A 13,772-nucleotide genomic window follows, 5' to 3' on the forward strand; every position below is an offset into this window, starting at 1 on the left:
CATGTCAAGTCTTGCAGCTAATTTTGAATTGTGCATGTTTTTCCACTATGTTCTATAAGTTGTAAGTTATGGTGTATGTAATGGTGGTGTAGCCCACACAGATGTGTGAAGCTGCAAGGTATGTCAAAGTACTGTAGCTGTACTTTATTACAAAATCATTAGTACATCACTGAATTATGAGACTTATAAATCCCTGCAGCAGAGTTTTTTTTACCATTCAACAACTTGAGAAAATTGGCGATTGTTATCGATATACCTGTTGATTTACAATCGATTTCCAGACCTTTTCTCCTGCAAGGGACAATGATAAACAGTTATCGATGCAGCTTACTTGACTGTAGTCTATAATAGAGTTGTTTTTTTCTGAACAGCATTAACAGACATGGGCAGTGTTGAAATAGAGGTGAAATGGTGTAAAATTGTGAAAAGGTTGAATTATCTTAGCAACCATAGTGTTGGTTCTAACGGTTGTTTATATAGACAGTCAGGCTTAAATTGTTAGATCAAAATGTTTAGTAATAATTAGTCTTTTAGTGCTATAATATCAAATGACAGTGACAAAGGAGTTTCACTTTTAGCTATATTGAAAATAATAGAAAGAAATATAGGTTATTTATTGCGTTTACATCCTGCCAAATGCTGCCCCAAAGCCGTTTGGCCTTTGGTGATGGTGAAAGATGTGCTGGTGGATTTTTAACTGGCCAGTTGCTGTTACTTGTACCTTACACAGTACAATCGAAGTAATTTGGTTTGACATATGAAATGTGTTGTTTTCAAAGAGTGACCTCTATATTCAGCTTGAACAGCCACTCCTCTGAGAAAGCTTCTCACTTTGAAGTATGTCTGGGAAAATTTGTGCCAGTTCAGTCAAAAGAGCATTTGTATGACTGGGCTCTGATGTTGGTCAAGAAAGCCTCAATTGATGTTCCAGTTCATTCCAAAGCTGTTCAGTGCGGCTGAGGTCAGGGCTCTCTGCAGACCACCGGAGTTTCTTTATGTGTTGTATTACATGTATTATAACTGTTATCAATTGTTGTTGTGGCTGAAAGACATGAATTTAGTAATTAGTAGGAGTGTCCCAATACTTTTGTCCATTTACCGTACCTTGTACATCTTAACGTTTACCCATTTTATTTTGCATAACTAGTTTGTGAAACTTTGTAGATCCCCCCCCCCCCCCCCCATGTAAAGTCAGACTGATAATGTTGATCTGTTCAAGGTTCAAGTGTAACCATGTTTATGTTATAAAAATGTTTTTATGCCACACAGAAACCCTTTGAACGAACAGATGTATTTAAGGCACTGTTAGTGTCTGCTTCTAGCAGTTATAATATAATACTGATAATACTGATAATATTGATTTTGATACAAGGCCACCAGGTGCTCAAGGTTATTGCTGAACACAAAAGTGAACTGTGTTCTTACCCACGTTATGGTAAGGACAGCCAGGCTTTTCAGGCTTAGGTTGTATGTCCTTCCAAAGTACAAAGTGGCTTCAGCCTTCCAGGAATTACAATAGGCAATGCTATATTTGACCCTAGATACTGTCTCACTCATACTTTACCCTTGATTTGTAACTGATCACATGCCATTCCCAAAATATATTTCGAGCAGTAGCTTCCCAGGAGATTTATGTAGAGTATGATCACATCAAGCATGTGACTTGCTGTTCGGGATTAGTGCATAGGTTGTAGTCTTCCCCAGGCTTTAAAGGAACTCTTAAAGTTAAGTAAATTGCTTAAAGTTCTGCTTTAATAGTTACTGTAAATTATTGACTTTAGTTAACTCCATTATACCAAAGGAAAAATCCTAATGTGTTCAAAATGTTATTTTGTCTACAGCAAGCCTAAAACTAATCTAAAATTCATTTAATCTTTGTTTTATACAAAGTAAGTATTTGACATTGAAAAAGTGGATGTGTTTTTCGGGGGAAAAGGGTAAAAACAAAACCCCATAGCATGATATTGCTTTAAAGGAACATTGCACATGTTGACCATAAATAGGGAGAATGGCTTGGCAGTAACCAGATACCAAGAGCTTTTTGGTTGTAAACAGCACTGCATCAACAAGCAGTCAGTTCGATGATAAGAATGACCTGGCTTAACCCTTTGATGCACAAGCTAAGCAAACCCCTTCTAATGCACAACGTGGGTCAAAAACGACCCATATTCATTTCCTATGTTATTTCATGTATTGCTGAGTATCTTTTTGGTATATATTTTGAAATCAATTTATTTCATCATTTATTGTTCCAAGCACGATACAGTACAAATTGGTGCACTGGGAACACAAGCTAGTGACTCTTTGGTAGCTGGGCAGATCTCATGTAATCAGGGTGTTAGCAGTGAAGATAATGAAGGCATTGTGGGTGGCAGCATCCAACATATTGTACCAGAGCCCCATGGGCCACCTCCGTGTTCTCCGCTTACAAGGTGCGAACCATCTGATCCATTCTGTCCACCTTTTGTTTTGTTATAGTACTGGATGAATCAGATGGTTTGCACGTTGGAAGTGGAAAACACAGAGGGTATGGTACTGGATGACCTCTGGTTTCTTCTTTACACTATTGACATCCACTGATTTGTCATAATGATGGGTGCTCAAGAGGACAACAGCTTTTCCCTTCTTTCGCACATAGCTCTCCATGGTCAAATTGTCATGGTGGCCTTGCACATTGGATTTTGCAGTGTATCCAGAAAGAGTTCCTGTAAAGTCACATCCCAGCTCTTGTCTACCCATGCAAGCAGGGTCAAGACAATACAAGCCACACATCCTTCTTTGACAATACTTCTTTACTCGTTTCCTTTTGCTGCTGTTGCTCTTCAGAACGTCCTCAATGACGTTGTTACTGATTAATATACAGTGGGGCCAAAAAGTATTTAGTCAGCCACTGATTGTGCAGGTTCTCCTACTTAGAAAGATGAGAGAGGTCTGTAATTTTCATCATAGGTACACTTCAACTATGAGAGACAAAATGAGAAAAAAAAATCCAGGAAATCACATTGTAGGATTTTTAAAGAATTTATTTGTAAATTATGGTGGAAAATAAGTATTTGGTCAATAACAAAAGTTCAACTCAATACTTTGTAATATAACCTTTGTTGGCAATGACAGAGGTCAAACGTTTCCTGTAAGTCTTCACCAGGTTTGCACACACTGTAGCTGGTATTTTGGCCCATTCCTCCATGCAGATCTCCTCTAGAGCAGTGATGTTTTGGGGCTGTCGCTGGGCAACACTGACTCCACAAATTTTCTATGGGGTTGAGGTCTGGAGACTGGCTAGGCCACTCCAGGACCTTGAAATGCTTTTTTACGGAGCCACTCCTTCGTTGCCCGAGCGGTGTGTTTGGGATCATTGTCATGCTGGAAGACCCAGCCACGTTCCATCTTCAATGCTCTCACTGATGGAAGGAGGTTTTGGCTTAAAATCTTACGATACATGGCCCCGTTCATTCTTCCCTTAACACGGATCAGTCGTCCTGTCCCCTTTGCAGAAAAACAGCCCCAAAGCATGATGTTTCCACCGCCATGCTTCACAGTAGGTATGGTGTTCTTGGGTTCTTCTTCTTCCTCCAAACACGACGAGTTGAGTTTTTACCAAAAAGTTCCATTTTGGTTTCATCTGACCACATGATATTCTCCCAATCCTCTTCTGGATCATCCATATGCTCTCTGGCAAACTTCAGACGGGCCTGGACATGTACTGGCTTAAGCAGGGGGACACGCCTGGCACTGCAGGATTTGAGTCCCTCTCGGCGTAGTGTGTTACTGATGGTAGCCTTTGTTACTTTGGTCCCAGCTCTCTGTAGGTCATTCATCAGGTTCCTCCATGTAGTTCTGGGATTTTTGCTCACCGTTCTCATGATCATTTTGACCCCACGGTATGAGAGCTTGACCCCAAAGGAGATTATCAATGGTCTTGTATGTCTTCCATTTTCTTACAATTGCTCCCACAGTTGATTTATTCACACCAACCTGCTTGCCTATTGTAGATTCACTCTTCCCAGCCTGGTGCAGGTCTACAGTTTTCTTCCTGGTGTCCTACGACAGCTCTTTGGTCTTGGCCATGGTTGAGTTTGGAGTCTGACAGTTTGAGGCAGTGGACAGGTGACTTTTATACAGATAACGAGGTCAAACAGGGGCCATTAACACAGGTAACGAGTGGAGGACAGAAGAGCTTCTTAAAGAATAAGTTACAGGTCTGTGAGAGCCAGAAATCTTGCTTGTTTGTTATTGACCAAATACTTATTTTCCACCATAATTTACGAATAAATTTTTTTTTCTCATTTTGTCTCTCATAGTTGAAGTGTACCTATGATGAAAATTACAGACCTCTCTCATCTTTCTAAGTAGGAGAACTTGCACAATCAGTGGCTGACTAAATACTTTTTGACCCCACTGTTTCTTTTGGTGAAACAGTTGTTGAAACAAATGCAGGTCCTGGGCATTTCCTCAAGATGTTTTAGCTTCTTGTTCTGCCCTGAATGAGGGATGCTAGCTCCAGTAAGACACATTTTACTAAATTTTTTACTCAGAGTCTGAGTTTCCTCTTTAGAGGACTCAAATGAGTCTTCTGTGTCATCAAAGAAGTCTTCTTCATCTGGGTGAGATGGATTCACAGACACACCCTCAATTCCATCTTTGCCCTGTGGCACATAGTCTAGGTCACCAGCATCAGAGACCAGCTGTCCTAACACTTTAAAAAAGGCAATTAAAAAGCAAAGAAAATTTTCATATGCACATTAGTCAGTTATTCATGTATTTACTGTCTTTTTTTATAGCTAATACAAGCTATCTAGAATAGAATATGCTAACAGCTAGCAAGCAAATAGTATTGGACATATTTCTCTAACTAGTGAAGTTCAAGAGCCTAATCTTTGGTTATCTTTCAAAAGATCAGTAAATATGTTTCTGACTACAAACACTTACAAATGTCAGTAGTTCCTATCAAATTCCATAGTAAATACATAAGGGTCATTTTTGACCCATGTTGTGCATTAGAAGGGTAGTGATACAAAAATGATTTTTATTAAAAAAGTAAAAAATATAAAACTTAAATAAGGATTTGTGATGATCAAAAACAAGTTAATTGAGGAATTCATGGAAGCTTAAATGGCTAAATTAATTTATTGCAAATATATAGAAAATAAAGACTCAGTCGGGTCACTTCTGACCCAGATTGTGCATCAAAGGGTTAAAAATACAATGGCTTACACAAAAGTGGGTTTTGGAAATTAATGCCCTTATGGAACATATTTATTTATTAAATGGAATTTAGCCATTTAATAATGTTACTTCCAAAAGCAGCAGCACAAAAGTGTTCAGTTGTTTCCAGTCGTCACATGACTTAGTGTGCTAAACTTGGCTCTGAACTGCACACATTACTTTGTTTTAAAGTAGCTTATAGATGATGCAGATGAATGTTAATTAGTGTAATTCTAATCTGCCCACCAGACTCATTCATATGTCTTTCTGTTTACCTAATCCCAAACATAACCTCCTTACTTATGACCATATGTATCAAGTAGGCAATTTTTTAAAAATGTACCCAAAGCTAACAACGGAAATTATGTGCAGATCATACTATACCATGTGGATGACTGGAAGCTGAGTCGTGTTAAAACCAGTAGGAACAGCTATAAGCTGAAGACTGTATATTGTTTTACTACTTTAAGCTGAACAACACCGAATATAATAATATTTCACCTGTATTTTGATTATTTTTTAATCTGCTGGACTAGGGTCAGTTAGATCATGTGTTCACTGTGTGGTGGTGTGCAGTAGCTACGCAACAGAAATAAAAGCACAGTGTTGCACAGTAATAGCGTAACTTTAGAAAGTTGGATGTTCTGTCACTCATTTTTTTCCATTTAGGTTCAAAGATTGTTTGCATGGTTGTTGCATAAAAAATGACTCAATCTTTTCACCCATGATCCATTTGATTGCAAACACTGATGCAACAAAACTTTAATATCAGTTGTTTATTCAGCTTGTCTTCTCCCGTGAAGTCCATGGTTATTTTAGCAGGACAATGCTAGGCCTCATTGTGCATGCGACACAGTAGCCTGCCATTGTAGACACCTAGTGTGTGTGCCTGACTGGCCTGCCTGCAGTCCAGATCTGTCTCTTACTGAAAATGTATGGGACATCATAAAGAGGAGGATCAGGCAAGCAATAACTAGTTAGGAATTACCTATATATTGTATACAACTTCTAAAAGGTTTAAAAACAATTAAATTATATAAAAAACAATTATGCATATTTACAACACAAACATGATTCAACATGTCCATGAACAAGCACATTTCTCCCCAGGACATTTACCCTAGAGACTGAGATACTGTTTGTGGTGTAACCCTAGGTGATACCGGTTAGTTAACAATTTGATTGAGGCCTTATCTTTCTGGAGTTATGATTTTAAGAAGAAATGTGAAAAAAGGACTCCACTCTTGTAGTAAACAGGATCATCAATATCACACACAACATCTTAATATAACCATATGGATTGCTTTTAGCTCAAGTCTTTAATTAGCTGGTTCCACTCCACAGCCCACAGTGGCCTCCTTGTTATATTGCCTGCTCAACTTGCTCAAAAGACATCCATCTGGTGCCCCTCTGAGGCCCAAGTAGTCTTTACAAAGCCTACAGCTGCTTGCTTACTCCCTCACACATATACCACAACACAGAGAAAACAAGATATAAGTGCAGATATAAGGGGATGTCAGCATCTCTGATGTTATAACATCACTTTATGATTATATTTTTAACATTTAGGCATAATATTTCCAGTGACTGTGATCGCTACTATGTTTATACTGTATTTAATAAACTGTCTTGCTAGATAGGCCAGTTTGGCTATGGCCTTCAGCAGACTGTGGACAAACAATATGAGATCATGCCAGACACACATACTTGCACTCTTTTGCCAGCAGTCATGGGAAATAGGTTAGTAATGCATTATAGATTTGACCGAAGTCTCTTGAAGGAGTCTGACCAGCTCCTCTTACTGACAAGTAAAGTTCCTTAAGAGAAGCATGTGCTGCTCTTACTGCCAGTATTTCTACTGCAGTATTTTTACAGTGTACCTTTTGGAGTTTTCACTCCTTGTTATATGGTTATTTCAGCTTTCTATTGTTATTCCTTGTACTTTTTATAGGCCTCCATGTCCAACCACCTCAAAACTGTAAGTAACTAACTCACAGTGACATACATTACTCGAGTGTGTAGGAAAACAATAACAGAAGGTGGATTTATGTGCCAAAGATGATAAAAAACTATCCAGACTGTTGCCAATAAAAATTGCAAAAAGCAGCATCTGTGATTGCATTGGGGTGCATCAGTGCCCACAGCATAGGCAATCTGCATATGTTTAAAGGTACCATTGATGTGGAAGCTTATATTGGTATTTTATCTTATATTGGAGACATTTTTTCCCAGGAACTTTAGGTCTGTTTTAGCAGGACAATGCCAGGACTCATTCTGCACGAGTTACAACAGTGTGGTTTTGTAGACAGAGTGTGTGTGCTTGACTGGCCTGCCTGTAGTCTAGATCTGTCTCCTATTAAAAATGTATGGCATGTCATGAAGAGGAGAATCAGAAAAAGGCGACCATGTTGAGCAGTTTAGATCTTGTATACAACAACAATGGGCCAAGATTCCACTTGCAAAATTGCATTTTCAGTTGCTCATAGATTAAAAGTATAAGAAGATATGCCTCTTTCCCAGCTTGTATATGTTGCCGGCTACAATTTCTAAATTTGTTTATATTTAACAAGTAGAATTACGTTAACTATTAAAAAGCTAGAATATTTTTGTCTTCTTTCTGTTAAATAAAGGTTCAACTGAATTATCAAATTACAGATTTCAGTTATTATTGCATTTTAAGAAAGTGTATCAGCTTCTTTGGAAATAGGGATTGACCTTATTTACTTTCTCAGGGCTCTAGAGTGCGACCAATTTGGTCGCACATGCGACCTAATTTCTCAATGGTGCGACTAAAAAAAATCTCAGGTCGCACCGGTGCGACCAGGCGTCCGAGGGGAAAAAAAACAACAGACACACATTAGGCCAATATCATGGTCTAAACCAATCAGAGATAGTGAAGGGCGGGACAATATTGTAGCGGTGATATGTGAGCGACATTCAGCTCAGCCAATCAGAATGCAGCACCAGGTTTATACACGTGCGTTCGGACGTTCTGCCGTAAGTTTAGTTTTGTATATGAGACTCGCCGGATGTTCCAGAATGGAAGTTCGGGTTCTGGAGCTCGGCGGTGTAAAGTGTTGTAACGCTCACTTAAGTCCTGACTAAACAGTTAAAGTGACTCTACCCTGCCGTGTGTCTTTATTCCCACACCTCCACCACCGCACAGCAAAAGACCCGCAGCATCCCCACCGGACAGCGGCTAGGTGAGCCGAGCCTCTACAGTAGCAAGGGGCTAATGCTAGCGGTAAAGTGCCGCGATAGTGAAAGTAAAAACACGACAATATTTTCGTTAAGTAAAATATAAAAATAACTAAAAGACCAAAATATATTACAATACATGTAGTCAAAATACACAGTGAGTGCACCGCAAGCGATTTTGGGAATCTGTGTAAAAGATTCAGTAAAGCCGATAATATAATGCACTGCATTTAATATTACACTCTAACACACACACAAACATATACATATAATTTTAAATATACACACACATATAAATAGATATACACACATACATACACATTTACTCTATTATTTTTATAAGTGTGCTATAATTAGTCTGTAATACTATAATTAACTGTAAAGAAGACAGTGGCCGGCAATAGTATATTTGTGACTGGTTCTAATACATTTTGAATTGAAAGGCTGAAAAAGCCCAATGCCTCTATAAAACACATTACATGCCTCGATAAATGCACTGCCCAAGTGTCCCCTCTCCCCACTGCCTTTCAGCGGCAGGCAGCAGCAAACAGATCATCAGACGAAACCATGTTGACCAGATTGTTAGTTATTTACAAGTCAATATTGCCTGTATGGAAAGTGATTAAAAAAAAAAAAAAAAAAGTGAACCTGTAAAACTGCGGTGTTAAATGCGATGCGGTCGAAAATTTGGGTGCACCTAACTTTTGTGCTGGTGCACCTAAGAAAAAAAGTTAGGTGCACCAGTGCAACCAGTGCAAAACGTTAGTCTAGAGCCCTGTTTCTGATTACAAAGGTTTGTCTTTCTGAACATTTAAATTATGTGAGGTCTGTAAGTGTTTAAATCTTTAAGGGACTAGGAATGATAATAGAGGGACCTTCAATTTTTACTATCTGTAGTATCTGTCAACAAATCTTTAAAGCAGCTACTTCACTGTCTTTAAAATCAAATCATCCACATTTGGAAGATGTGTTGTTACGCACTGGAGTATTTATAGATCACTCTTATCAACCCCCTAAGTGTATGTATTTATATGCCTATATTCAAGCATTAATCAGACCATTCAAAGCATTAAGAGGGAATGCTGAAACACATTTGACGTTAAGGCTTTACTTTTCTGTTGGTTTGTTGTTGATATTAGATTACTTGAAATAAACTGTTCTGTAGTACAAATGCTGAGACATTGTTCCAGCAAGGAGCATCATAATGCACTGGCATATGTCTTCCCTTTTTCTGTTTAAATGAATGGCTAAGTTGCTTGTGCTGGGTGTAGAATACTAAGCATTTTCAGCGTAGGACAGCTTCAAGGTCAACAGTCCGACACAGCCTCATACCATGCGTTGTTTGTAAAGCTATGTTGCTGGCAGCAGAGACTACCTGTGCTTTACATAGGGATGTAGTTTGTAGCAGTAAAGAATTAGATCTGTGCTTAGCCGTGTCAACACTGATTAGTAAATTCCTGCACACCCCTCTGGCAAAGTCCAATCTGCTTAAGAGTGCCACACTAGCCTGTGCTACTATGCAGCATTTACTCGCTGCTGTTCTTTTTCTCTTTCTTGCTTGCTCTTCCTTTGTTTATTTGACAATTGTATGGTCCATATCTGAGGTAGTCAACCTCCTGAATCATTTTTAACCTGATGTGGCATATACACTGTGTAATTAAGGCTAATTTCGCAAAAGTGTTTTGTATTCCGTTTGTGAGGATAGGTGCATATTGCTGCTTACCACAGTGTTTCTGCTGACTGTTCCACTATTGACTGACAGTGTTAGATATTAACATTGGTTAACAACATTGATTTAGTATTGGCAGTGTATTCAAATGCAGTTGTGTTTGAAATGATATTAGTTTAAAATGAGTTTGGATCTCTGGCAAAGGTTGTCATTTTAAAGATTAAAAAAAACATCAAAAATAAGTGAGTCTATGAAACCTAAAGGTTTTGCTAATCTAAGGGTGAATTACATCTTACTAAGAGCTAGAAAACCACGTCAAGTGATTGTTGGACTTGTTAATTAAAGCATGGGCTTGCTATTCTTATATCCTCATTGAGCTCTGCTCATTTCACAGTTCACTAGTCACCATGCTACATCACACAGTGGTACTGCATTGCTTCTGATTATGTCATGTAAACAATTTGTCTCATTGTTTTGCACAAACTGGGTTAAAGTTTAACCAACACTGCAGCAGGCTGTAAAAAACTGGTCGATCCAGGCATTGTACTGCACTCAAGGTAGCGCAGGAGCCATCTAAGTTGCATTGCCTCGCTACATAGAGAAACAATGGCACACCAAGCAAGCAAAGAGGTTTTGCTGTGCATCATGGGAAAGCAGGATTAGACTCTGGCAAATTTTGGGTAGCTGTGCAAGCATTGCCAGGCTGGTAAGTAAACCTGGCAGAGGTGCCTCACCATTATTTGTGTAGTAAAAACGATTTGGCCATGGTCATTCCTGTTTCATAGCATCTAATATTCTCCAGCAGTCACTCTTGTAGTGGAGCTCTCCAATGACTACTCGCAGCCCAGCGATAACCTTAATTCAATAAATAACTCTGCAAAAGAGGTGGAAGTGAATAAACCAAAAACAATCACTATCTTAAATAGTTTGCCATATCGGTCCACATCTGTGTTTTTTTTTTTTCATTTTCCTAAACACCCTTCCCCCTTTATCTCACAATCTAGTCATTTCTATTTTCCAATTGTCAATTCACTGCCGCTTGCACAATCTCCAATCTGATCAGGAAGCGCCGAATTACCACACGCCTCCTCCAACACGTCCAATCTGAGGCTGCTTTTTATCACCTCTGTGTTTGGTTTCTACACAGAGCCACATTGCTTACTGAGAACCACTTTAAGCTCCATGTGACTCTTAGTTGATGGTTAACTAATAACCTACAACAGCATCCCATCAAAATATAAACACACAAGTTCCGTATCAACGTCTATATCTTACTATCCTACATTATTATTATTATTATTATTATCCAATGACTGCTGCTATGCATATTTGCACCTTAAAACAACTTAAACAACTTAAAAGGTACTTAAAATAACTTAAAATGCTGCTATATTCTTAAACATTGCACAATTTTTCTGCACCTTAAACAACTGCTGCTATGTGCCTTTTTTTTTTACTACCTTAGTTTACTTATATTTCTGTTTTTACTCATTGTATATAAAAGTTTTTATAGTTTAAGTTTATATTTAAAAAGTTTTTATACTAAGTTTTCTATTGTGTTAGTTTAATTTTTGTTTTTATGTATAATACTTTGACGTTTGGAGGACTAACAAAGTAAGAATCTCATTGTACAGTGTAACTGCTGGTTTTTCTGTGCACATGACAATAAAACTCTTAAATCTCTTGAACATTTTTTTGCGTTTGTCTTTTTTATTCAATATAAGCATAAAGTCGAACTGAATGTGGCAGTAAAGATTGAGCTGAACCAGTTTAGCATTCACAGTGTAAATTTTAAGCATTAGCCAGAAGCGAACAGTTCATTACGAGTTCATTAACTTTCATCTCATTTCATTTTCATCAAACTGCCTTACACCCCCCATCCCCCACTATGTTGGTACCACAACAAAGTGCTGCATAGATTAGGGATGAATAGGAACGAAAAATGCCCTGGTCTCTGAAAAATGCCATAAGTGAGGTCAAGCCAAACAATATGTTTTTAATTGGTGTAACTTTTGCACAAAATGTCTTGTGCATGTGCTTTCGAACATAACCTCACAGCACCAAGTTGTGTGTTAAAGGAGCAAAGGAGAGCTCATTAATCACAGCCGAAAGTGAATCTATTCTTAAGGATCTTGATCTTTGTCTTTGTTCCTAGACGATGCCCAGAACGGTACATAATGAAGAAGAGAAGAGGACGAAGCAAGAGGAAGAGAAAAACTCTGACGAAGGCTTTATGGGGATGACGCCACTGCTGCAGGCCCACCACGCTATGGAAAAAATGGAGGAGTTTGTCCATAAGGTCAGTCACACACACATACATGTACTGTACGTATATACACACATGTCTGCAGCATGCTTCAGTAGCAAGAGCTTGTAAACACAAACTGCACACTGAACAAGCCCACGTGCTCTGTTCACTCCCTTACACATTTAATAAGCAAACATTCATACACAGCCAGAGGGACCTCAAATGGCAGCATTCATGAATACAGATGATCTAGTATCACATGCGGACATCAGCGCCTGAGCCGAACAGCTGCAACCTCTTTCAGAGCAACTTCTCCCTTTGGATGAAAAACTATTAGCATGGAAGCCTTGCCAATACTCATTACCCATCTCCTGTCTTTAGGCTACTTACAGTTCTATTGATAGTCAGTCATGTGCAGTTGGGAAGACAGGAGCATGAACCTTCTGTTGTGTGTATTTTAAGACCTTTATTCTGGTTTTCTCTTGATTTCCTCTTCTGTAGAGGAAATGCTGTACTGGGTTAAAAGCGCCTCCTTGAGAAATCGTCTCTGTTCCATCTAATTCTTGCACTCAGCTTTTGCCCCATTAAAGCTAGAATGTGGAGTGTAGTCATGAGAGCCAGTTTCCGATGATGCTTTGCATCTACTGAAATTCACAGCAGGCCTTCAATTACCACATTAATCATTTCAGATGTCTACATATTCAATGATTTCAAGCTTTCTAAGAATTACAAAAAATGAGTCTTGGTTTAACCCAACATCATAATGTACTGTGAGCCCCTGACAACAATAAAACCAATCCTGGATAGGTTACTGAAATGATTCTGCCCAGACAGAACAGTTTTTTCCTCTTTTTTAAGCATAATGTCACTTTTTTATATTATTTTTGTCTTTTTGTTTTATTATTATCTAATCATTTCCACTTCCTAATTATAACTCCGCTGCCAACTGCTCAAAACTCAATCTGTTCATGGAGAGCCGGATCACCACAGGCCCCCTCCTAGACATCTCCTCTTATCACCTGCTAGTGCTCAATCCCCACACAGAGCTGTATCGTGTACAAAGAGCCACACTAAGCTCTATGTGACTCAGTCAGTGCCTGGACCAGTCCTGGAGATCGCATATTGCAGTGGCAGAAGGCCAATTGTGTTTGAGTGGCTCGTGAGCTCGAGCACTCTGCAGTGATGTGCTACCGTCTTAGACCACTGCACCACCCAAGCACTCATAAAGTTAAAATTAGTTATAAATAGATGATAACTAGTCCAAATCAGAATTAGATTTATACTTTTGTGTTCAGTTTTCTACAATTTGGTTTGACATGGCACAAATGTAAACAGAAAAGCTATTCAGACTAAGCAAAAACAAAGTTATAAATCTATTTCATTAATCAAAAATAAGCAAATAAACCAACATGTGTCCGTAATTAAATGTAATGCATTATTTGTATGAACTGC

At 38.6% G+C, this 13,772-nt stretch overlaps 1 protein-coding gene across 2 annotated transcripts in view; it reads left to right on the top strand.

Annotated features, from left to right (window-relative positions):
- adipor2 (adiponectin receptor 2) overlaps window positions 1–13,772 on the top strand; it is a 40,099-nt gene that overhangs the window by 10,996 nt on the left and 15,331 nt on the right. Inside the window, exons 1-2 of one of the 2 annotated variants that reach the window (XM_062995295.1) lie at window positions 8,385–8,408; window positions 12,228–12,371. In XM_062995295.1, the coding sequence (XP_062851365.1) occupies window positions 12,231–12,371 (141 nt within the window). In that variant the 5' untranslated portion in view covers window positions 8,385–8,408; window positions 12,228–12,230. Of the gene's footprint in view, window positions 1–8,384; window positions 8,409–12,227; window positions 12,372–13,772 lie in introns of those variants that run through there. The other variant, XM_062995288.1, reaches the window with a different exon arrangement.

Source organism: Trichomycterus rosablanca, chromosome 1 (genome assembly GCF_030014385.1).
Source record: "Trichomycterus rosablanca isolate fTriRos1 chromosome 1, fTriRos1.hap1, whole genome shotgun sequence".
In the NCBI taxonomy this organism is placed as follows: Eukaryota; Metazoa; Chordata; class Actinopteri; order Siluriformes; family Trichomycteridae; genus Trichomycterus; species Trichomycterus rosablanca.